Source organism: Pelodiscus sinensis, chromosome 4 (genome assembly GCF_052426305.1).
Source record: "Pelodiscus sinensis isolate ZL-2025 chromosome 4, ASM5242630v1, whole genome shotgun sequence".
NCBI lineage: Eukaryota > Metazoa > Chordata > Testudines > Trionychidae > Pelodiscus > Pelodiscus sinensis.
Genome location: NC_143055.1, coordinates 43,036,901 through 43,061,630, shown reverse-complemented (window position 1 = coordinate 43,061,630; position 24,730 = coordinate 43,036,901). Strand labels below are relative to the sequence as shown.

At 41.9% G+C, this 24,730-nt stretch overlaps 2 protein-coding genes across 10 annotated transcripts in view; one reads left to right on the top strand and one right to left on the bottom strand.

Annotated features, from left to right (window-relative positions):
• The window catches only part of KLHL5 (kelch like family member 5), a 154,929-nt gene extending 144,417 nt beyond the window's left edge, over positions 1-10,512 (bottom strand). For 2 of the 6 annotated variants that reach the window (XM_075930569.2, XM_075930567.2), the window contains exons 1-2: positions 10,425-10,512; positions 1,400-1,480 (exon numbers count right to left, since the gene is read on the bottom strand). The gene's annotated coding sequence lies outside the window, so the exon portion shown is untranslated. Of the gene's footprint in view, positions 1-1,399; positions 1,481-10,168; positions 10,318-10,424 lie in introns of those variants that run through there. The other 4 variants (XM_075930568.2, XM_075930565.2, XM_025187964.3 and 1 more) reach the window with 3 other exon arrangements.
• TMEM156 (transmembrane protein 156) overlaps positions 10,420-24,730 on the top strand; it is a 49,918-nt gene continuing 35,607 nt past the window's right edge. For 3 of the 4 annotated variants that reach the window (XR_012904320.2, XM_075930575.2, XM_075930573.2), the window contains exon 1: positions 22,510-22,930. Coding sequence is in view for 2 of the 4 variants with exons in the window: in XM_075930575.2 (XP_075786690.2) it covers positions 22,831-22,930 (100 nt within the window). In the remaining 2 variants the exon portion in view is untranslated. Of the gene's footprint in view, positions 10,520-22,509; positions 22,931-24,730 lie in introns of those variants that run through there. The other variant, XM_075930582.2, reaches the window with a different exon arrangement.

Sequence of the window (24,730 nt, the reverse complement as noted above, 5' to 3'; positions counted from 1 at the left end):
CCAAATCTCTGAGCTTACCAAAATCTACCTTCATGAAATCCACTGTCTCTATTTTGCCGTTCTCCCTTCTCCCATTCCTTAGAATCATGAACTTTATGATTTCATGATCACTTTCTCCCAAGCTGCCTTCCACTTTCAAATTCTCAACCAGTTCCTCCCTATTATTAAAATCAAATAAAAGCTTCCCCCCTCATAGCTTTTTCAACCTTCTGAAATAAAAAATTGTTTTCAATGCAGTTCAAGAACTTATTCAATAGTCTGTGCCCTGCTGTGTTAGTTTGCCAACACATGTCTGGATAGGTGAAGTCCCCTATCACCACCAAATCCTGTGCTTTGGATGATTTTGTTAATTGTTTAGAAAAAGCCTCATCCACCTCTACTACCTGGGTATGTGGTCTGCAGTAGATCACTAGCATACCATCCAACCCCCAAAAAGTTTAAATGATGTTTTCCTAGAATTTGGTATTAATGAAGACAGTGGAACAACTTATATTTACTATTTAAAATGTGTACTGATACTGACAGCATGACAGAAGTTAAAGCAAATATAGAGCAGGATCGACCCTGTTTCTGTAGTACTATCATAACATCAATGAGTTCTACACAAAATGGGAAGTAACTGATTTTTTCCCCCTCAATATTTACTTATGAAAGATATAACATTGACAATGGATCAGGCATTCAAGCAAGTAACAGCTGATCAATATCCATTTTAATTGGACATAACCCCTCAGTTTTTATTGCAACAATTCACTTTAATGTGACTTCAGACAAGGCTCTATTCCTGTATGTATTCATGTTTTCAGCATTCTTTTATCACTTTGCTTTGTGCAGATGTCAAAGCTATGCCTTTTGAAAGTTACTTTAGCTTTCATCCAAAACAAAAAAAGAAGAGACTGTTAAACTAAAACCTGTCAGTAGTACTAGAGTAATGAGATTCAACTGAGCTGTTAGCTATTCTTCAACATATCCATTCCTCTCCATGCAACAACTGCATTTACTGATTCAGTATTAAAATATTTTGTTCTTTTCCTCTTCTCTGATTAAACAGATTCTCATTTAATGCTTGTGTACAAATTAGAATAGTTTCTTGTATATTTTAAAAAGAACAAAAACACTTTGTAGAAGTACAGATATCCTTACATAAACCATATTTCGAAGGAGAGCGCAAAGGAGATAAAGCCACACAAGACTAGGTTCCAAATAACAAGGCTCTGGAACACATAAAAGTAAATGTTGTTCAAATTTGTTTAAGTGGTCCTCAATGACCGAGAGGATCTGACAATGGAATTTCAGTCTGATGTTGAAACTGCTAGACTTTTGTGGGCTACAGTCAACTCCATAACATTACTTGAGCATATCTTGCTGTTATAATAAAATATTATAACAATAATATTACCTATACAGTTTCTCTAGATGTTCACAGAGTCCTGTTCCATTTGTTCTCCTCCTTCAAAATGTTCCAAGTAGATGGGAAAACCTAAAGGAGGGAAAACAAATTAAAATAATTAATAAAAAAGTGAATGATTGAAAAAAACTGGATATTAGACTGTAATAATAATGTAAGAAGAATATAAAGCTAACAGGTACTGAGGGCACGTCTCAAAATACAGCTACAGAATAATTTAGTTCAATGTAAAATATACTTCGTTTTTATCCCATGAGAGTTGGTGTTTGGAAAGTATTTTAAAAGAGCCAGTGTCAGGATTTTGGTATTTACACTATCAAAGAAATCTCTCTAAAAGAGAAACAAGAGGTCATCAGGATCAACAATATCCTTTCTTGTCCTCTGGAATCCATGGACTCATATGCCAATGCTGATGCTGTCCAAAGAGGCATCAATAGAAGCTGTAGGCAACTGCTATCACTGGTTGGCTATGATATACGTTCTTTTTCTATTTTAGAAAAAGGCCCAGCCCTGGGGCAGTAGAGGCTTCTCAGGCCTCCTGCTAGCACTCTCTGGAACCAACTCAGGGGCGGTAGAGGCTGGACAGCACCAGCAACTGCTCCCTAGGGCAGGCTGGGGTATTGGCTGCTGATGGCTTTGGCTTTTCGCTGTGGTGTTTGCTGACCCTTGTGGTCACTCCACAGTATAACTCCCTCCTACCAGGCCCTTCCCTTTCCATTTTATTAGAAACAATCAAATCCCAGGCACATCCCAATGTCCTGACACAACCAAACCCTGAATTTGGTGTGCCTACCTCTTATCGTTTAGGAGTTATTGAAAAGATAAACTCAGACAGATGTACATTTCTAAAATATATAACTAGATCATTTAAAAATGGGCTTGTTTTCCATTCTATAGTGTGTTATGAACATACACCATGACAGATCCATGCACTGCAAAGACTGCCTGCCTATGGTCCTTTTTTGCTGTTGCCACTCACGTCTTCCCATAAATGCCTGTTTGGTGGTTTGTTTGTTTTTAATAAGGATAGTATCCCCTCCTACTCCAGAAGCTTATCCTTCACAGTGTGGTTTTTTCCTCTCATTCCAATGAAAATTTCATGGAGTGATTCTCATTGTGATTGCCTGTTCCCTGCCAGCTTTGACAATAATTTGGGATTTAATTTCACTCGCATATGTACTATGACATCTGGAAAACTGAAGATTTTAGAAGACCCGCTGTAGGATGCTTAATACAGTACTGCAATCCATGTATTTTAGGACAGTTCTGCACACCTAACAATGCCACAATTTTTTCCACATATAAAAGTTCTGGCATCACATCTTCTGTATACCAAGAAAAACTTACTGGTCTATTTGGTGTGCTATCTTGCCTCTAGCAATAGTGTTCTTGACTGAAAGAACAGTGATTATTTTAAAATTGTATTTGAAAATGTTGTGATTACTATTGTTACGAGTAACACCCAAAATCAATATAAGTGAAAAGTAGCTAGCAAAATAAATCTATGTTTTACAATTTATTTTCTTTGTCTTTGCCATTATCTGTAACTTTTGAACCTTATTCATACGTGTCTAGCTCTTTAAACATTTTGTCTATGACTATTCAGAATTAGTATTAGAAAAAACTAAAACTACTAAAACTATAAACTTCAGTTTGCACATTGTTTTTAAAGTGTCATTATGCCGGGATGAAAAACGAAACAACAGACAATCCAAATAATTGCGATAATTTTTTCCTCTATTTAAGTCTAACAAATGCATTTTAAAAGCTCACTCCAACCCCTGAATAGAGAATGAATTATTTTCTTTGTATGCTAAGAGAATAAGTGTTCATGAATGCACCGTAAGTCTGCAGTTTCTGAACATGTTCTTCAGACAGATTTTTAAACTGATAATCCAGATCTTTAACATTAATGTTAATAAAATGAAAAATGATACTGTATCCTTTGAGATATGATTCTAATCTATGTGGTTCATCTATTCTGGTTCCCGTCACCATGGTATCCAATGGTCTGTCTTCTTTTCAAACTTACAAGTTTTTGCATATAATTTCCTGAATTAAATCAAAAGGGGCAAAATCAAATTATATATTCTAGTAAATGTCACAGCTATTCATTGAAGCCCTGAGCTCTTTCTTACCTGAAAGTGCTTTCTGCATGTTAGAGAACCTAAATTTGAGTTGATTCTATTAATTTTCTAGTAAAGCAGACAATAAGATTAACATTTTACAAAAATATAATCCTTTATACAACAACACAACCCATTTTTATACAACGTAACCTTTGTTTCGGTTTTCACCAAAAAGATTGCTGGTGACTGGATGCCTAACACAGTGACTGCTAGTGGAAATGGTATAGACTTACAAATTAAATAGGAAAAGAAAAAGTAAAAAATTACTTAGAAAAGTGAGATGTCTTCAAGACACGAGCACCCAATGAAATGCTTTACTAAACAACCAACTACAGACCAGTCAGCTTAAGTTCTGTGCCAGGAAAGATAATGGAGCGAATAATTAAGGAATTCATCTGCAAACATCTGGAAGAAAATAAGGTGATAAGGAACAGCCAGAATGGATTTATAAAGAACAAATCATGTCAGAGCAATCTGATAGCTTCTTTTGATAAGATAACAAGTCTTGCGGATAAGAAGGAAACAGTGGGCAAAGTATACCTACACTTCAGTAAAGCATTTGATAAAGTCTTGCATGACTTTCTTATCAAACTAGGGAAATACAACTTAGTTGGGGCTACTACAGGGTGGGTGCATGACTGGCTGGATAAATACTCTCAGAGAGTAGTTCTTAATGGTTCACAGTCATGCTGGAAGGACATAAGTGGGGTTCTGCAGGGGTCAGTTTTGGGACCAACTATGTTCAATATCATCATCAAAAATTGAGATATTGGCATAGAGAGTACACTAAGGGTATGTCTAGACTACATGCCTCTGTCGCCAGAGGCATGTAGATTAGGCTACCAGACATAGGAAAATGAAGCGGCGATTTAAATAATCGCCGCTTCATTTAAATTTACATGGCTGCCGCGCTGAGCCGACAAACAGCTGATTAGCTGTTTGTCAGCTCAGCGCGATAGTCTGGACGCGCGGGTGTCGACATCAAAGGTATTTGTTGACCACCCAGGTATGCCTCCTGGGATGAGGTTTACCTGGGTGGTCGACAAATACCTTTGATGTCGACACCCACGCGTCCAGACTATCGCGCTGAGCTGACAAACAGCTGATCAGCTGTTTGTCGGCTCAGCGCAGCAGCCATGTAAATTTAAATGAAGCGGCGATTATTTAAATCACCGCTTCATTTTCCTATGTCTGGTAGCCTAATCTACATGCCTCTGGCAACAGAGGCATGTAGTCTAGACGTACCCTAAGTTTGCAGAAGATACAAAGCTAAGAGAAGTTGCAAGTGTTTTGGAGGATAGGGTCAAAATGATCTGGACAAACTGGAGAAATGGTCTGAGATAAATAGGATGAAGTTTAATATGGATAAATGCAAAGTACTCCACTTAGGAAGGAACAATCAGTTTCACACATACAGAATGGGAAGCGACTGACTAGGAAGGACTACTGCAGAAAAGGATCTAAGAGTCATAGTGGACCACAAGCTAAATGTGAGTCAAGTGTGACACTGTTGCAAAAAGCAAACATGATTCTGGGATGCTGCAATGGATAGGAGTGCTGGCCAGCACCAGGTGACTAAAGGGTTAAACTCCGGTCGCCAGGGGTGTTGGCAGGGGCCAGAAGAACCAATGGGATACAATGCTGAAATCTGAATTGTATATAGATATGCACAAAGAGAGCAGACAAGGTAAATTTAAGCCAGAAGTTAGGAGACAGAGAACGATTTAAACCCAGACAGGACTACCCTGCCTCCAAGGAATTTGAGGCATGGAATAGGACTGAACCATGAAGGGATCATAAGTAAAAAAAGGGGGGAAATGTGTATTTAGTTGTGATTAGGGTATTTTTCTTTGTTTTGGTAGTTTGGTTAAACTTCTCTGAGTGAATCTATGGCTTCCCTCCTCCACTCACCATATCTAAGTTACAGCCCAAAGCACTATGGTTCTTCATGTTTTGATCTGTTATTTTCTTAGTTGTGGTTAAACACTGGACTATATTGCCTAGGGAGGTTGTGAAATCTCCAACACTGGAAATATTTAAGAGCAGGTTAGACAGACATCTGTTGAGGATGATCTAGATCTGTGGCGACCAACCAGTTCTGAAGCTACTGGTGGCTATAGTGGCTACTGCTATAGCGAACTAGCCATACTCAACCAGTCAAATAGCCACATTGTTCAAGTCAACTAGCTACACTCAATCATCCAAATAGCCACTTGTGGCTAGTGTGTTGGACCACCAATCTAGATGGTGCTTGATCCTGCCATGAGGGCAGGGGACTGGATTTGATGAGCTTTTGAGGTCCCTTCCAGTTCTAGTACTCCATGATTCTGTGATTTCAGTTTTCTTTAAGCAAGACTAGGAATCAAGCAGCAGCATATATATTTAAGAAAAGTTATATTCCTTCCTTATATACAAGAAACATTATGTTTATACTGCATCATCAAAAAAAAGCTTAAAGTTAGTTGTAGCAATTAGGGATGTGAATGTTTAACAAGTTAACCTGTTAATTGGTAAGCTTCACCATTAGTGGGTGAGGTTTACCACTTACAGTTAACTGGTGGGTGCTGGAGCAGTCCCGCACCTGCTGTGGGAGGGTTGAGCTGCAGCCCAGCCAGAACAGCCCCAGGCTCTGACATTTCCCCACCACCATACACTCACCCCATTTAATTGATTAACAGATAACATCCCTAGTAGCAATGGGAAAAGTATATACCAAAGAAAAAATATTCATATTTATGACATGCTGACAATTGGAAATGGTGCTGCCCAAAAATTGAGCAAAAAATGTATGTTTTTCCCAAGTTTAAAAGTAAAGGCACTAGATAACTCAGAAGACTAATCTATGGTACAGTAGGTAGATAAGATCCTGTTGTAAATCACACATTTTTCACATCTATAAAAAACAAGCAGAATTTTTAAAACCAACCTAATAACTGTAATTACTAGTTTTCAGATGTAGGCCCAGATCCTCCAAGATTTTTAGGTGCATATCTGCCTCTTTAGGCACCTAAGTCCACCTTTTGAAACACCAATGACATTTTGAAAGTCAGCACTTAGCTGCTGCCTAACCCTGCTAGATACCTAAGTTTTTGCTGGTTAGTATTTGCAAAGCCAACTGTGTATTTATGCTACCCCACAGATAACAAGCAGCTTGAGATGAAGCCCTAGTGCAGGACTTCCAAGTTAGGCAGGGGGAACACCTGTCTTAATAGTGGGACCCAATTATGCAGCTCGCCACTTAACTGGTTAAACATATAGTTTAACCGATTAACATTTTAAACAGGATTTTACATCCCTATTTTCTTTACCATCCATCAAAATATGCCTTGCTATTTTAAAACAGAATATTCTTATGTTATATTCAAATCTCATTTGTCAGTGTTTGTAAGACAATGATGGTTAAGTGGAGGTCTGTCCTCAGAACAATAAGCACACAAATAACAGCCCAGATCTTACATGTTACTCCATGGGGAGAGGTTACTCTTATGGGGAGAGGTTCTGAATTAGGATAAATGGAATTATTAAAATATATGTTTTACAAGATATAGCATGGAATTAACTGACTTTTCTAAAGATGCAGACCCTACAGTTTTCTAGAACAAATGTCTGTAGTTTTACACCCAATCACACATCTATGTATTTGGAATTATTTCCAAACAAAAAAATGTTAAGATGGTGCCTATTTGTTACTGCGTCTAAAATATATTTTCAAATTTGTGCTCTTAAAACACTAGGTCAAAGTTTTTCTGGCAATCCACAATTTAAGATATAGTTATTATAAATATTTTTTCTAGTATAAATGTGATCACCTTGAAGAATAATTTTCATTTAGAATCAAACTCTGTTTCCTAAAGTCATTAGAAACACTCCCACTCCAGTATCATTATGCCACAGGACCTAATCTTTTATATAGTCACTCTCTTATGTGATAGGAGAGGAGGATGATCAATAACAGGACTACAGTTTAACTACTTAAATGCCTAAAGTTAAGCATATGTAAATGTTTACAGGACTGGAGCTACACTTTTCTCTTTCAAAGAGCATGTATCTAGCAATGGTATAAGCACATTGCTAGAAATATGTTCCCCTGGCTAGTGCTACTATTATGCCTCATCCTCACTATAGTTCAAACACTCCCCCAATAAATAAAACTTAAGCATTGTAATCCGTGCATGGCCTAGGAGTACTTCTATTTTTTTTTTTTTAAAGTAGGCTCACTACACTTTTACTGACACTGAGGTAAGTTTGTCTTTAAAAGAATGTGGTGGTAACTAAAGCACAGTATCAATTAAATGGGCTAATTTCTCTTGTTTTTGTTACAATAAAAAATAAAATAAAATACTTGTAACTTGTTCATCTTGTGGATTTTAATCCCTTTCAATAATACATTTCAAAATTAATCATCAGTTATCCAAGAAGACAGCAGACAATAACAGTTCATTTCCAAAAGCCCTGCAATTAAAACAATATTTGAAGAAATGAGAGAACAGCTCTTCGCAGAAATCTCTGAGGACTTTAAACCCACCACTTAAACCAGGGCAGGCGGCGGATGAAGGCCCGGACTGCTCCAGGCCAGCTGGAGTGCCCCTGCCTGGGGTGTGCTGTTCAGCCAGGCTGGACCTCCTAGAGGTGGGGGCTGCTCCAGCCAGACTGGAATGCCCTCACCCATACTACTCTGTACCAGCCAAACTGGGCCCACCGCAGACAGGGGATGCTCCAGTAGAGCTGGAGTGCTCCTGGCTTGCAACACGTTGTGCCTTGCCCGCTGCAGGCAGGGACTACTCCGGCTCAGCTGGAGCGCAACCCACCTGTGATGGGCCCCTCCAGGGTGGAGCAGCCCCCAGCCCCCGCCAATTAATCATAACCAATACATATCACTCAGTATGGTGATTCACATTCACATCCCTACCAACAACATTCTGCTAACATTACCGATATTGAACAACAGCAAAGAGATACCAAAACAGAGGTTAACTTCTATTAACTTCATGAAAATGCTCTGGCAACACAGGCTAAAGACAGAGAGAAAAATGCTACTAATCCAATACTGTTGTAGAATATGTGGGAAATCCACAAATCAATACAAAAAGCAATTTTAAATATAGCAGAAGCCAGAATACTACCAGCTTCAGTTGCTTTTCTACAAAAACGTATTTTGAGAAAGGCACAAATATCTGTAGGCATTGAAAAAAAACAAAAATCAATAGAATCCCTCCAAAGTTGGAAAGGGAGAGACTAACTATAGATGATAATGGCAAACTTTTGGTTTTTTAAATTCTGAGTATACCAACCAAGTCATCAGGGTGAGAACATTATAATATGAAAACCTAATTTTCCTGATCTTGCTCCTCAGACTCAAAATAAGAACACTCATGGAAAGAATCTTCAAGAAAAGGAGCCAGAGGTACTGTTTCCAGAAATATTAAGTAACTGCCCACCATAACAGAGCTTATGTTTTCTTGAACAATTAGATCTTGATTCTTGTAAACTCTAGGATATGCCTACACAGGAAAGTTGTGGCTCATTTACGTATAGTATATAGTAAGGTGAAGTTTAAAATGATATAGTGATACCACTATAACTCCTATGTGGCCACTCATATTCTGGAATAAGGCTGACTTTTGGGAGGGTTAATTTATGTAATTTTGGAAGAGTTTTAACTAAACCAAAAAAGTATGTCCACATGGGGATTTATAAACTGTTAAAACGTTCACATTAGACAAGCCCTTCAATACCCAAGTAGACAGACTTCAATAGTAGCGGCACACAATTATTTAATGAGTGAGTATTTGGCAGGATCAGGGACTAAACCAGTACAATAGCTACTAAAAAAAGCAAGCAGATAACTTATATTAAAAGTGGATCTTCAATGAGGACACATGATTTTTATTTCTGAAAATAATAATTAAACAATGGTAGAGCTTTCCATCTTTTGGAAACTCAGTTATTGCTTTACTTTTTTCTACATACAATTCAAGAAATTTCAATTTGACCTTTAATGAAATTTATTATATTGGAAAGGATGTGTTTACAAAAAAACTAGAACAAGGGATATTTGAAAATGTTCTCTGTATTTTTATTATTTTATTTAAATATTAAATAACCCACCCGGATTAGTAAGGACACAGGCATTCATCCTAAATCGGACCCCGCCCCCTGGATTTTGTGTGCAATGTTTTCGAGTGGTATGTGACAATAACTCTCTCTTAAACCACTGATTTCTCCGATCTTTCAGCATGGGCTTCAGCCCCCGTTCACTTTTGATGACTTCAGTGGTGTGCGCTAGATTAGGCTCCCAGACCAGATTTATAGCTCGACAGCCAGTGGGGCTGCATCTGCCTCTGAGGGGTGACAGCCCGCGCTGTTTACTTCGGACGCCCCCGCCCGCTCCCCACACAGTTGGGTCGCCTCTTGAACGAGCCCCAGCCCCACGCGGCACTGACGCAAGTTCTCCCCCCTCCCACTCCCGGTGCATGAAGCTCCCTGGGACTAGCCGCTGCTGCTCGCTATAGCGCCCAGAGCCTGACTCCAGCACAGCGGCAGGATCACTGTCCCCTGAAGCCCCACTCCCTGCGGCCTCTGCCCTCCGGCTGCCGAGCCACCCCACCCTTCCCCGGTCTCCCCGTCTCACCTCTCAGGACCGGGGGGCGGGAGGAGAGAGTTCACTGGGAGGCCCCGGCCCTTTCCCTCCCTCTCCCGTTGCCCCCGCTATGCCAGGGGAGGGGCGAATGCAGGCCCCGCACAAACCCCTCCCCGGCTGCAGGACTTCCCGGCTCCGGGCCTCGAACTATTTCCCTCCCACCCTCCAGGTCCCGGGCTGCTTCACCCAAGCGGCTGGAGGGGACCACAACGAGGGGAGGAGCCCTCAGCCACGCCCTCCGACTAACCGCAACTCCGCCTTCTCACTCGCGGGAGGGGAAGGCCAGATCCTCCAACCGCCGCCCGCGCGCCCCCTGACAGTTCACTTCCGCGCGCCTGAGGGGTAAGGAATTGGCGTCTGCGGCCGATGGGGGTGGAGCTATGCAAAATGAGAGGCGGTGTCACACCCACACAAGGGAGTGGGCGGGGCTCAGGCACGTCGCCTCGGGGACTAAGGGAGAGAGTGTTACTAGGCCTTCTCCCACTAGGCCTAGGGTGGGATGGCCAGTGATGGGGAGGAGGCAGGGGAGAGCCATGCTCTCTTCCCCAAAGAGGAGGATTCCCTCGGCTGGCAAACGGGCTGTGAGGACGCTGCCACCCTGTGGGGATATTTATTCAATTCTGTACTAAATGACAGGAAGCAGGCCACTTCAAAGCAGGTGCTGGCACAGTTTGCACAAGTACAAATAGTAGTGTAGCTGTAGTAGCACAGGCAGTGGCAGCAAGGCATGACAGCCATGCTCAGTGCAAATCCATGGGTTTGAGCAAGTTATTAAAATTCATCTAAGTAGTGCAAGCATGTGTATGTGAGCCGGGGCTCATCATATACCTACCTCATAGTGAAGTTGTAGCCCAAAAGTGGGCCCCACCAATTCTCTGGCAGCTCTTGGCAAGCAATCTTTATGAATATAAACATGAATGTATAAACAGACCCACCAGTTACCCAACATTAAAGCAACTAAGCCAATGACAATGTAAATAGAACAAAAATCAGCCTCCCTGCACAATCTCCCTACACAATTTTTCATCATGCCGAGTAGCATCTTTTCAAAGTCAAAGGAGAAAAGCTGGGCCTTGCAGCATACCTGAAGGCTACAAAGTACTTGCTGCTGTTGTAACCCATGCACTTAATAGGGTTTAAGAGACCCCTGTGGGGGGGAGGTAGGAGTGAGTTGAGTGTTACTGTTCCTATTGGAGTCTGGGAGGTGGGCAGGCGTTAGCCTGTCCACATCTAAAGGACCTCCCCCAGCCTATGGGGAGGGTCCACTGAGCCCAGGAAACCAAGTAATTACTTGGGATAAATAAAAGGGAAACAGGGATGGGTGTGAGGGTCAAAGGGCTAAAACAAGGGAACCGGATGGGGACACAGAGCAGAGAACCCCGGACAGTGCCCACTGCCCCTCGAAGGTCTCGAGAGAGCCAGCGGATGCCGCCCCGTGGAACTCTGCCCAGATACGTGAGTGGATGCAGGAACAGAAATAGGCCCCACAGTTGCAGGCCCCTCCCTTGACCAACCTCTGCTTCCTGGTCTTATAAATTACCATCTTGGCAATAGCCAGGAGGAGGTTAACCAGGAGGTCCCGCAACTTTGTGGGACCTCGAATGGGGTGTGCATAAATAAACAGGTGAGGGGAGAAGTGCAGCCAGAACCTCAACAAAAGGTTCTGGAGGAGCCGAAAGAGGGGCTGTAACCTGGCGCACTCGAGGTACACGTGCGCCAGGTTCTCCCTATCGCCACAGAAGGGGCAAGTGTCGGGAATGGGGGTGAACCACGCCAAATTCACACCCGTGCTCACAGCTCCGAGCAGGATTCTCCAGCTGATGTCCCCTGTGGGCCACAGAACCAAGGTGGAATAGAGACTGTCCCACCGGGGCTTCCCACCCTCTATTGATGGTAGGAGGTCCCGCCACTTGGTGTCTGGGCAGGACACGAGGGTGGGGAAGTGGAGCGTGTGAAGCACGAGCGTGTACAGGTGACTCTTTGGCGCAGTTCGGAAGGGGACCGGCTGCAATGTGTGCAGCCGGCTCGGGTGACGAGGGGGAGGCGGTCGGGGAGGTACGCGGGGCTTAGGCCCGATGGATAGATCGGGTGGACCGGGGGTGAGGGGTGGGCAGGGTGCACCCTCTCACAGGACCTTGTCGAGATAAACCCGAGCGGTGGGCGGCAAAGCATCCTTCACCTCCTAAAGTACGTGCTGGGGAGTTTGAGTGTTACTGTTGCTAGACAGATTCAGCACTCCACTCAGAAGCTTCTGGAATTGGGTCCAGTAGTTTGGGGTCAGACTTCATAGCAAGCAGGCAGAGCTAAGGCCTATGGGAGTTGAAAGAAGCTAAGCCAGGGGCAGGAACTGCTGTTCCTCACTCTGCAGCAGCCAGTGATATTGTTAACCCTCTACCAGGGATCAGGGCAATGTTACTTAGAGCTAGGGGAACCTGGGAGGGAAAATAACTTTGTGTTAATTGTCTGCTTCAAATGCTGTTTTGATTTTAGTCACACTGTTCTAGTTCACTTTCTCAGTCTGTGTGATTCTTCAGCTCCTCTGTCAATGTAGCAGTGGGGAAAGTCATTGTTCTCAAGGGTTTTTTTTTTTTATTTTTTTTTATTTTCTTGTAATAGGGTTTCTTTAAGTCTGTTCACTTGTGAGCTAACTGACTAGTAACGGCCTAGTAGTGACCATAGCAGAGGAAGAGTCTGCCTGGACTCCAACTGAGGATTTCCCTAAAAGCAAGTGGAGAAACCAAGCGATAGCTCAGTGGTTTGAGCATTGGCCTGCTAAACCCAGGGTTGTGAGTTCAATCCTTGTGGAGGCCATTTAGGGATTTGGGGCAAAAATTTGTCAGGGATGGTACTTGGTCTTGCTGTGAAGACAGGGGACTGGACTCCATGACCTTTCAAGGTCCATTCCAGTACTAGGAGATAGGTAATCTCCATTAATTATTATTAAAGACTTCAGACTCAGCATATGGTGCAGATTTGATAACAGAGGCAGAAACTGAGACTTTGGTGAACCAAATCTAAGCTCTTGGGACCTTTCAGTCTTTTCTTACTGTGTTTGTGTGGACTGAACTGTTCAAATTTCACTCTTAGTTTTCTCTTTACTTTTGTTTATTGTAATTATAAATATTATTTGTGGGGTATAAAATAGCTGTGTTCTGATGTAAGAATTAGATTATTTGTTTATTCATACAATTTTATAAAGTTATTTAATTAAATTCATTCTTTTGGAACTTGAATATAGGGAGGCTGACACTGCAATCCTTGCTGAAATTCCTTACATACTAAACTCTGGGTATCCAATACTGCAATGGAAGTGGTGGTTTCTTTAGACACTGGAGAAGGGCAGTGAATCTAGCCCACTCAAGGTTACACTGTGTCATGCAAAACTTTATCAATGACCTCACTACTCTATGAATGCAGAATAACTTCCCAAATGAATGGACTGTGAGACAGGCAGGCCTTGTCTCCATTTACCAGGAGATCAATGCTGAAGGGATTGATCTCCCAGGAGTCAATTTAGCAGGTCTAGGAAGGACTAGAGATGTAAAATCCTGTTTAATTAGTTAACCTTTTAAACATTATTGGTGGAAGGGAAATAAAAAAGTCAGAAAAATTAGTACAAATTCATGAACTATTAAGGTGTTCTTGAATCTGCATTTTTCACAGAAAAATGTTCAGATAAAAAATTTAGGACTGCTAGTCAATATTCCCCACACAGTTTAGATTCTTTAATTGGATTTGAAACCATGGAGTTTAGGTACAAACCTTCATCAGCTAATTGCTTGCCAGGGAATTGTATGTGAAGGATATAGTCTTGATCCTGCAATATTTATGCACATGCTTACCCATTTGCAGGATTGGGATCTAACTGTGCCTTCACAATCATCTAGCTGTCCCTCTAAGTAAATGTACCATGGCCAAATTCCCAAAGATGCAAAATCAAATAACAGTATCTAAATAGCTGCTCTATTTTGTAGCAGATACTATGAATTCTGTTTGCTGCCGGAGAGGGAAGATAGGAAAACAGGAGCTATGGGTGAATGGTTAATCCACTTGGGGATTTAGAAAGGGTTCAGAGAAGAGTAGCATGAATGAGTCTCTCTCTTTCATTTCAAAGTTTATTTTCAGACACAGAGTACAGTACAACATTGCTATTCATTCCTGGCTTGTTCCTCCATTAAACTCAACATGGTCATATTCCTGAAAATAACATCCTGCCCCTGGTTAGCCCCTATGTCATATTAACTGTGGTTGTATTTACAGTGGTTTCTCTGCCATCCTATCATCTGCTTGTCTTCTGCAGTGTACTCACTGATGAGTGTTCAACACACACTATCCCAGAAAGGTCTAAGTTAGCAGTTCCCAACTGCTGGTCCACGGACCGGTGCTGGGCCACGAACTGCTGGGGGCTGGAACTGGGGTATACCACTCAGCGCCTCTCCTCCTGCCACAGCTGTTGAGAGAGGTGTATCCTACCCCGCCTCTCAGCCAACTAGCGATTGGCAGGGGTGGTGTCTCTTCCCAGATGCGGAAGAGCAGTTTGCTGTGTGGCACTGTTTAACAATATCAGGAAAAGTCCAAGGCTTAGTAATGAACAGGATACTAAATACATGTCAGTCATAGATTCAGAAAACAAATCTGCTACACCATAATACTGAAGAAGAAGAAGAAGAAATCATTAATACTGGGAAAGGTGTGAGACTCTAAAGTTGTATCTAATCTACATTGTAATGTTTAGTACTAACACTTCAGTCACTGGGGGTGTGAAAAACACACCCCTGAGCACTAAAACTTTGAGCGCTGAAAATGGCCAATATAGATAACATTTTGTTGCCAGGAGCTGCACTCCCATATTGAAGCTATCACCCCTCATAGACGAAGATTTTTCAGTCATTGTGAGTGACTATGTGCTGCTCACATCATAATGTTGCTGTGGAGCTGCTTCCTTAACATGGACAGTGTAGACCTATCCTAAGTCATGAAGTATACTTCAGAGTATGAAGTATAGACAGTTGTATAGGCAGTTGTAGACTCATGAAGTGAGTCAGCACTGTGCAATGGAACTGAAGAAGAAGGAGGAGGAAGAATAAGAAGAGGAGGAGGAGATGGCAAGGGTTCCAGACTGGAAGTCTGCAGCCACTCTCTGGACTTAGCAACGGAACAGAGAAAATCCATAGGGAGAGCAGAAGTTCTGGGATCCTGGCTCTGAAGGAAAAATGGTGGATAAGGAATCCTGAAAGAGGTGGAGCAAGGAAAGAGCAGCAGAGTTTGGAATGGAGCAGACCTTGCTTGCTGACTCTAGAGTCTCTGGATTGAATCTAAGGTAGTGGGGAGGTCCAGGTTCCCATACCATCACTGTGGAAGTGTTATAGCCTGGAAGTGGAGGACTGCTGGGAACAATATCTGGTCAGCCTGTCAGTGAGACCTTTGATACCTGGGAAGCCATTAAGTGACCTGGGTAGAGGGCCAAGCCATGAAAAGGGAGCAACCTGAGTTATGAAGAAAAAGCACTGAAACTCATGGAACACAAGAGAGGCCACAGCATGTTGCATGAGAAACACTTGCAAGGTAAAGCTAGAGATAGTCACAGACCAGCTGTGTACCTTGCTTATGTTGATCAGCAGATCCTTGTACCCTACCCTTTCAGCATCTAATTATCTGAGAGATTTAGGAAAACTGTGCTCCTCCCATGTTGCATAAGTAAAAATAAATAAATAGAAAGAAAGAAATAGAGGAGAATAAAAAGCTTAAACACACCAGATATTTATTTAAAAGGAAAGCTACAGCACAGGGATCTAATCGGGTTAGCAGTACATAAGTGAATGAGGTTCGAATTGAGTCTGAAACTCAGGACCTAAATACCCGTACTTTGGCCAAAACCCAAATAACCAAAAGAATAAAAGATTAAATGTCCAAAATATTACTGTCTTTACATTGACAGGTTACCAGCAAGAGGTGGACAACCATAGTAACTGTTAGAAGCTGGTGGAACTGGTTTTCAAGTGCCACTGCAGGAGATCAACAGACCTTTGGGTAGATGTCCATGTACTCATTACGTTCACTTAAGTGGATAGTAGGAAGGAAAGATCTAGGTAAGTATAACAACAAAGTCTGTTGGTCTTGTTTTGCAGGTAGATTGACACTGGAGATCTGTTGTCTAGTCCCAGTCCAAAGCCCACACAAAGTACTGTTGACGTGGCTGCCTCAGTGCTGGACAGTTTGGGTGTGTGGCTCTTCTAAGCCTCCAAGATTACGAAAGCTCTGAAATAAGTAGCCACTTCAGACCAAACCAGATTGGTATTGACCATTGGAGTTAAAGCGGGAAAGTTCTGAGTGGTGGAAACTTTGAGTGGCAGGTTAGAAACTCCATCTTTAATCCCTGGAATCCATTTTGAAATAGCTCACATACCATAACATATTCTAACAGCATACCTACTGTTCACATAAAACTGCTATAAGCTCTTACAAAAATAGAGGAAAAAACAGGCTACAGCATGAACAAGAGACAAAAGGGTATCAGATTGGATGGAACCTCATGACACTGTACCGTCATAATCCTTTTGATTATAGACTGCCCTGCTCTCCAATTTCACATTCTCCTAACTTAATTTATCTTAAAATTATTCCACTTTATACCAAAAAGAACTCTCACCTCTACTGCCTCTGATATCTATTTCATTTAATACATCTTCTTCCAGAACAAAGAGGGTAATACTGTTAGTACATTGGTGAGACTCAGTCATGGTAAATATATTACTCTAGGTAAATATATTACCCCAGTGTCCAAACATCTTTTCAGTAGTTCAGTAAAAGAGTGCTGTGTTTGTTCTCTGCTGAAAGCTAAATATTGGCTGATTATCATGGTTATTGTGAAATGTTTGTACAGGAAACAATTTTAGAGTTGTGTAATAAGTAGACTATGTTCCAAAACTGTTAGAAGTTAAGCTTGTCATCTGAGGCAAGGGCGTATCAGAGCTGACTCAATAGTAAAAACAATCAGCGTTCGTGGAACAAGCCCTGTGTTTCCTGTCTGAACCAGATTCAGGCTAGAGGATTAAAAAGACAAAAGAATCCCAAGAAAAGTCTCTGGATAAGGGACTCTTGGGGTAAGAGACAATAGTTTGCAATTGTATAAAGAAAAAAAAAGGGCACAAAATGTTATCCATTAAAGATAAGAGATTTTGCCAGAGGGAGTGTCTCATGACATGTGGATGCCAGCTTTTTGGAATAGGCAAGTGCTGTTAGGGCTGACCATTGGGTGAGAAATCCTTCTTTAGGCAGGAAAGTAACTTAATAAGTATAGGCTATAGGTTGCATTTTATTATTTTCTTTTACTTGTAACCTTGTGTTTCCAAACCTTTATCCGTACTTCTATTGATTCTCTATCTGAAACTCTGTTAAATATGCCTCAGTTTGGTTTTAAGGTGGTTTTTCTAAATCTATATGCTTTGCACTAAGGAGTGTGTTGAATGTAGATGAAATCAGTGAACTGGGGTGGGCTACTTCCACAGAGACAGCTGATATATGTCCATAGGTAGTGCCAGAAGATAGGGCACTGGGCACTTGAGTGTAACAAAATGGAGTATGTAAATTGCTAATCTGCATTGGGAAAGAGCAAGGCATGTGGAGCCTGGAGTGGAGCACTTATGCTGCAGAAGCTGGTGGGACAGACAAGGCTGTCAAGTTGTTTGGAGTGGCTCAAGTGCATTAATCTATTGGACATCTGTTACAAACTAGGACACAAACCCCAAACTGATTGTGGGTTCTGTATTTAGATTTCACCAGCCAATCATCATGCATTAACTCCTCAAGCACTATATTAACCTTAAGATGGAATCACAGACAGTCCTCTTGAATACCTGAATCTATCTTGCCATCCAGGTAAGATTGCTTTTGTGATAGATGATCCTTTACACCCAAAATCACAACAGTATTTAAGTTACTGCCAACCTCAAATGACTCATCACTTTCCCTGGGACAAATTGTACTTTAGATCTTACACCAAAGATAAAATTTGTAATTAGTCCTAGAGTTAACTACAGACTTAGTAACTAAGAATAAGGAATGAAATTTAGTTACAGGGTTAAAACAAGTAATACTCACACCCATACACAAGTTAGTCTTAGGTGATAAAAACTGCTGTACTAGGTAAGCGCTAAATCCTGTAAGATTAATCCAGGGCAAGCACTGGGGATCCTTTTGCTTATGTTTAAAAATCTTGCCCTTTCCAAATCCAAGCAGCATAGTGATACAATGCCTTCTTATCAGGGATGTTTATCCCCTTCCCCCAGAGTTTTAACTGATGGAATGAGTCCACCTGAGCATCTCTTCTTCATGGTGTTGGGGAGGAGCAATAAATCAAGTCTTTGCTCTTTGATGTTTCACAATGACTTAGTGGACAGGACCTAACACCTTCTGTAGAAGCCAGGATTTTACATTAATTAACACTTCTTTTCTGTTTGGTAAATTATACAGCTATAAAGGTATACAGTGCACTCACTTAACTTTATAACATGGGGTAAGAGCTTTTATAACCGTTTACTACATGCAGCATCCTACAAGCATGTTGTTAAGTCTAAACACTAAACATATTCATATAAACTTAACATCTATTTTAACATTATTAAAACACAGGTTATGCAGACTGGTTTCCAGCTGTGTGTTAAGTTGAGGCCTGGGGCTTTGACATGAGTTGGCACCTGGTTGCCAGTGTTATAAAGTGAGTAGGTGGAAGTGATTCACCCCAGACAATTGTGTAACTCCATAAAATGTCACAAGTGGTTTGATAAATGTTAACTTTGATACCAAATAATGTTATGATCAGTCCATAAGTTCATCAATTTCTGTGCATCACTCATGGCTAAGACACATCTCCCTTCAACTTCATCCCTGATGGAGCAGTAGGTATTGATCAAGCTTCCTAGGTACACATAAGATTCTACTTTTCCTACAATTTCACCCTACCTTCATTTCAAGACTTTATCTGTTGTCTATTTTCCAAGATAAAACCACCTTATTTTGTTGGCATTTACTGTCAGTCCAAGTCATCAATCAATAATTAAGAGAATGGGAAAACTTTGATAAAGGTAGAAATTGAAAAGATTGGGGTTGTTTGCATTAGAAAGAAGACAAATAAGAGGGCCCATGATAAAAAGTACAAAAATAAAAACAAAAATGATAGATCAGGAGCTTCTTATTTATGTAGAGATATTTAACCTTTCACTTATTAGGGCTTAAACTAGGAATGGGCAAACTTTTTGTCCTGACGGCCACTTTTTAGCAGGGAAATTGTATGGAGGGCTGGGTAGTCAGTGCCTGTCTAAACAGCCATGCATGGCCCAGCCCCAACCCACTATCCAACCCCCTTCCTTCCTGCTGCTTGACTCCTCCCTGGAATCCCTGCCTCTTATCAACACCCTGACTGTCTCCAGGACCCTCACCTCCTATGCAACCCTCCCTACTCCTCACTGAAGGTTTGGATTGGCAAGAGTCCTGGTCTGAGGATAGGTGCAGCCTCTTTCAGCTGCTCCTGTTCCTCCTCTGGGAACCATCCTGATGGTTCTGTGTGTGGTAGAACCACAGAGGAGGTTGTGGCCTGAAATGGTATATGGTGACAATCTGAAATGGAAATGGTTACTGTGCAGTAATTTGCTGCACTCGGGTGTGGGAGAAGGATTTCCCAGTCGTGAGCCTGAAAGTTACTGTACTGGAAAGTGCCAGTGTAGACTTAAGCAAACTCTATCTACACTGGCATTTCACAGCATTGTAACTTTCTGGCTCAAGGGTATGAAAAAACATCCCTTCCCCCCAAGCACAGAAAGTTACAACACTGTAAAATGCTAGCGTGAACCAGGCTACAGCACCGGGAGCTTTTCCCCTCACTCGTGTGACGTGATTTATGTAGAGCAGTGGTCCCCAACCTTTTGGGGCTGCTGGGCGCCTGGGGGCGGGGCCGCTCACGTGCTGCGCGTATGGGGGCGGGGCCACTCACAAGCCACGTGACTGGGGGCGGGGCCAAGCATGCGCCACACGCCCGAGGCCGGCAGCGGCATGTGCCGTGATCCTGGGCAGGGGCTGCCCAGGTTCTGCACAGCCAGCAAGGGCACGTGCGATGCACCCAGGGGCGGGGCCAAGGCCAGGGACGGCAAAGGCACGTGCGGCGCACCCGGGGGCGGGGCCAAGGCCAGGGACGGCAAGGGCATGCACGGCGCACCCGGGGGCGGGGCCAGGGACGGCAAGGGCATGCGCGGCGCACCTGGGGCCGGGGCCGGGGCCGGCCATGCGCCCAAGGCTGGCACCTGCCACATGCCCGGGGACAGGGCCAGCCCAGATTGCTCCGTGGGCGCACGTAAAGGGCCCAGCGGGCGCCATGGCGCCTGTGGGCACCGGGTTGGGGACCATGGATGTAGAGTGCTGGGAGAGCTCTCTCCTAGTGCTCATGCCATGGCTACACTTTGGCTATGTCTACACTCGCAGCTTCTTGCACAAGTAATATGCAAATAAGGCTAAGTGTGGAATATCACCAAGCCTCATTTGCATACCTAATGAGCCACCATTTTTTTCAGAAGAGGCTCTTGCGCAAGAAGGAGCGTCTACACTGCCCCTTCTTGCACAAGAAAAACCCTCTTGCGCAATGCCGTTACATCTATTACTTTTCAGGAAGAACGGTTCTGTTGGGCCAGATCCCCAGGTCTCCCCCAGCCAAGTCACAGAACTGAGATCACTGCCTCTCACCCCAAAGAGCAATACAGATGCTGAAACTCTTCAGGTCCGAGAAAAATGCAGTTTTGGGCCCAGCTTCCAGGAAAACCACTCCCCAAATGAGATGAGGACCCCAAATAAATTATTCAGGTAAGTCCCCTTTAACAATGAAAGGAAGATGTAAACACTGATTGGTTCCCCAGTTTACAATTATTTACACTGGGATTAATAGTAAATAAAAGTGACTTTATTAATTACAAGCAGTAGGATTTAAGTGATTGCAAGTGAAAACAGGCAGAGCAAAGTAGATTACAGATTTAAAATAACAGAAAACGCATAGCTAGTCCTAACACTAAAAGCTCAGTACAAACTTACCCTAAAACTGTTCTTATTTCAGTTAAGCCTCCAAACCAGGGAAGATCTTTTCCCCTGAGGTCTCTGGTTCATTTTCTTGGGAGTGACATGCCAACCAAAGACAGAAACTGAAAACTTTGCATCTTAAATAGCCTTATTTTTAGGCGTGAATGCTTTGTCTTTACATTCCATTCTTCCCTAGAAAATTACTTGGTCAAACCCTTACCAGTTCCTAAGACCACCAAATGCTTAGACTTAAAGGACAAAAGAAGCTGTTCACAGGTGATCACCCAGACACTAAGGGCACCCTTTTGTCAAATTGTCTGGGGCCCCTCCACATGAGTCTGATGTGTTAATTCACTATTGGCTCTCACTAGCAAGTAGGTGTTCCTGTTTGGGGCCCTCCTAGTAGCAGTGGAGAGATTGGACCTACCTTCACCTCTGGAACCTTCCAGTTGCAGGAAACCTTCCAGTTTCAGCACCAATTTGACAAAGTGCAAAGAAAGTACCAATATGAGATTTCTAAAGATAACTACAGCGCTTAACCCAAAGGTTTAAGAAACTGAAGTTCCAAATTCTAAGGGATGAGGTGTGGCCTACTATCCGAAGTCTTAAAAGAACAACACTCCAATTTGGAAACTATAGAACCTGAATCCCAAAAAAGAAAATCAACCTGTTGGTGGCATCTGACTCAGATGATGAAAATGAACTGTGCATCAGTCCGTACCACTTTGGATCGTTATTGCACAGAACTAATCATCAGCTCAGAAGCATATCCTCTGGAATGTTTGTCGAAAGATGAAAGGACATAGAAGTATTTCGAATATCTGTCTTGTAACACTGGCTACACCAGTGCCATGTGAACATCTGTTCTTACTTTCAGGGGATGCTGTAAATAAAAAGTGGGCAGCATTATCTCCTGTAAATGTAAAAAAACTTGTTTGTCTTTTATTTGACTGAACAAAAAGTAGGATTTGTAGACTCTGAAGTTTTACATTAGTTTTTTTTGGAGTGCAGTTAAGTAACAAAATAATTCTATATTTGTAAATTGCACTTTCACAATAAAGAGATTGGACTGTAGTACTCACATGCAGTAAACTGAAAAATACTATTTTTGTTTATCTTTTTAATCCAAATATATGTAATAAAATGATAATATAAAGTGAGCACCTACACTTGATATACTTCTATGTTGCAACTGAAATCAATATATTTGAAAATGTAGAAAACATCCAAAAATATTTTTAAAAAGGTATTCTATTGATTTACAGTATTATTAAAACTATGATTAATCACAATTAATGTTAATAGTTTGACAGCCCTAGTTTCTAGGCAAGTTTTTCACACTTATACTCACTAATTCTTATATTCTCTCACTAATACTTTCATTGTGTTCTTTGACCTTACGCCTCATTTATGCTACTGTAAGTGACCAGAGAAACTGGCTGTCTGAAACTGGTGTAACAAAACATCAGAAAGAAAGAAAGGAAAGGCAAGTCTTGCTAGTCAAAGGAAATGAATAGTAAGTGTTTTGCATAAGACCCACATGAAACCAGGAAGGAACTTTCCACCAGTATGCTAGATGAGAGCTCTTCAATGACATGTGCTTGACTATGAGAAAAGCAGATCTCCTGAAATTATTAACAGCAATAATTATCATGTTCATTATAAGTTTGCCTGAATTTTTCAAAACCCATGAAGGTGAGTGATCAGCTTTAAAGAGTAAGGGTTCTTCTTTGTTTTAAGGTCAGATTGCAATTAAAGAATTCACATGTAATGTCTCAAAAGAGCTGTTTGTGATGCAATTTTCTTACTGAAAGTAAACCATAAAATATATATGAATGTCACTTCAATTAGCCTTTTGTTTATAATACTTAATGTATTCATTATGAAGGATATATGTCAAACGGTACATATACTAGAATTAAAAACATTGGTGTTTTTATATAGTTGATGTTGTACTACTTGCCTGTGGCAGGGTTTTCCTATAGAACGTAATTGCTTGTTAGAATTGTAACTATTTTGAACTTTTTTGCACCCAAAGGCGTAAAAATGTTTGTAACAGTATTGTATTATTCTTTCATTCAAAGAACACGAAAAATAGTTAATCCTGTTGAAGATATCAAAGTAGTGTATATGTTTCGTGAACTGAAACAAAATAGTGCAGAATGGGTATAACTGAATGAAATAAATCTCTCAATATGAATTCCAAATAAAATTTGATGGTCATAGAGATCAATACCGAGAGTTGTGAGAATGAGAAAATATATGGATAAGATATATATTCATTGTGCTTCATTTAAAAATCCATAGAAAAGCCAATGTTATAGTTTTTTTCATCTATATTCCAAAGTAGGACCTTGAAGAGGAAAACATAACAAGAAAAGTTCCTTCTGCTAAAGATGGTTCATTTCCCGAAGAGGCTTTATTTTAATTTTTAATGAAAAGTGATGATATTTAATGATATTCAGTAAACATTCTGAAAGCTAAAGATGGTCTCCATGATCATCAAATTCAAGTTAATTTAATTTGAATTTATATTTTCATTGCAAGAATTTGATTGATTCTAACTCAAGCATAAGGATAATAACCTGTATCTAACAAAATGATATTCCTGAGGGAATTCTCTTCCAAAAATTTAAAAATTCTGAGCCAAAAAATTAAAAATTATGCACACAATATTTTAAAATTTTCCAAAATTCTGCAAATTAAAAAAAAATGTAGAAGCTCCAGCAAGGCATTGGGGAGCACAGATGACTGACTGCACAATGATGAGAGATCAACCTGCAGCCTCCACCCCAGGACATGGACTCAGTGGTGAGGCTGCACATGACCCTGACAGAGCTCAAGGGCCAGACCTATCCCAGAAACTCCCTGGAGCCCTGCCACTCTGTGCCAAGCACATCAGATATAGACAGGCAGGCTCAGACCAGCAGGATCCAAGTGTTGTGGAGCTTAGTATAGGGATGTCCAAATGTGTGAAGTGATGGGGTTCTGTGTGGGATAATGTGGGTGTGGGCAGTTTTGGGGGGTGTCAAGGTATGGGAGGCATCTGGATGAACAAATGCTCATTGGGAGGGAGCTGGGTGCAGAGGCAATGGACTTTGAAGAGGGGTCCAGGTGAAGGTAGTTGGGACTCAGCAGGGGGATCTGGTCATGGACGTCTCAGTGGAGGAGGGACTGGGGGCTGCCTTAATGGGATGCAGGTCTGGGTGCTGGCTTAGTGGGGCTCTGTGAGGTGGGGGCTTAGGTGCAGGGGGTCAATTAGGGTGGTCCAGGTGCAAGTGGGGTGGGCTCAAGTACAGAGAATCAATCTTGATGCAGGAGTGGGGTCCAGAGGAAGGGATGTGGGGCCTCATCAGGGGGCTGGGTGTAAGGAACCTCCAGATGAAGAGGATGGGGCTTGGGATGTGGGTTCAGGTTCTGGGGACTCAGTGGAAGAACTGGGATGCAGGGATTGAAGCTTGGTGGGACAATCTGAGTTTTGAGGTGAGTCTTGAT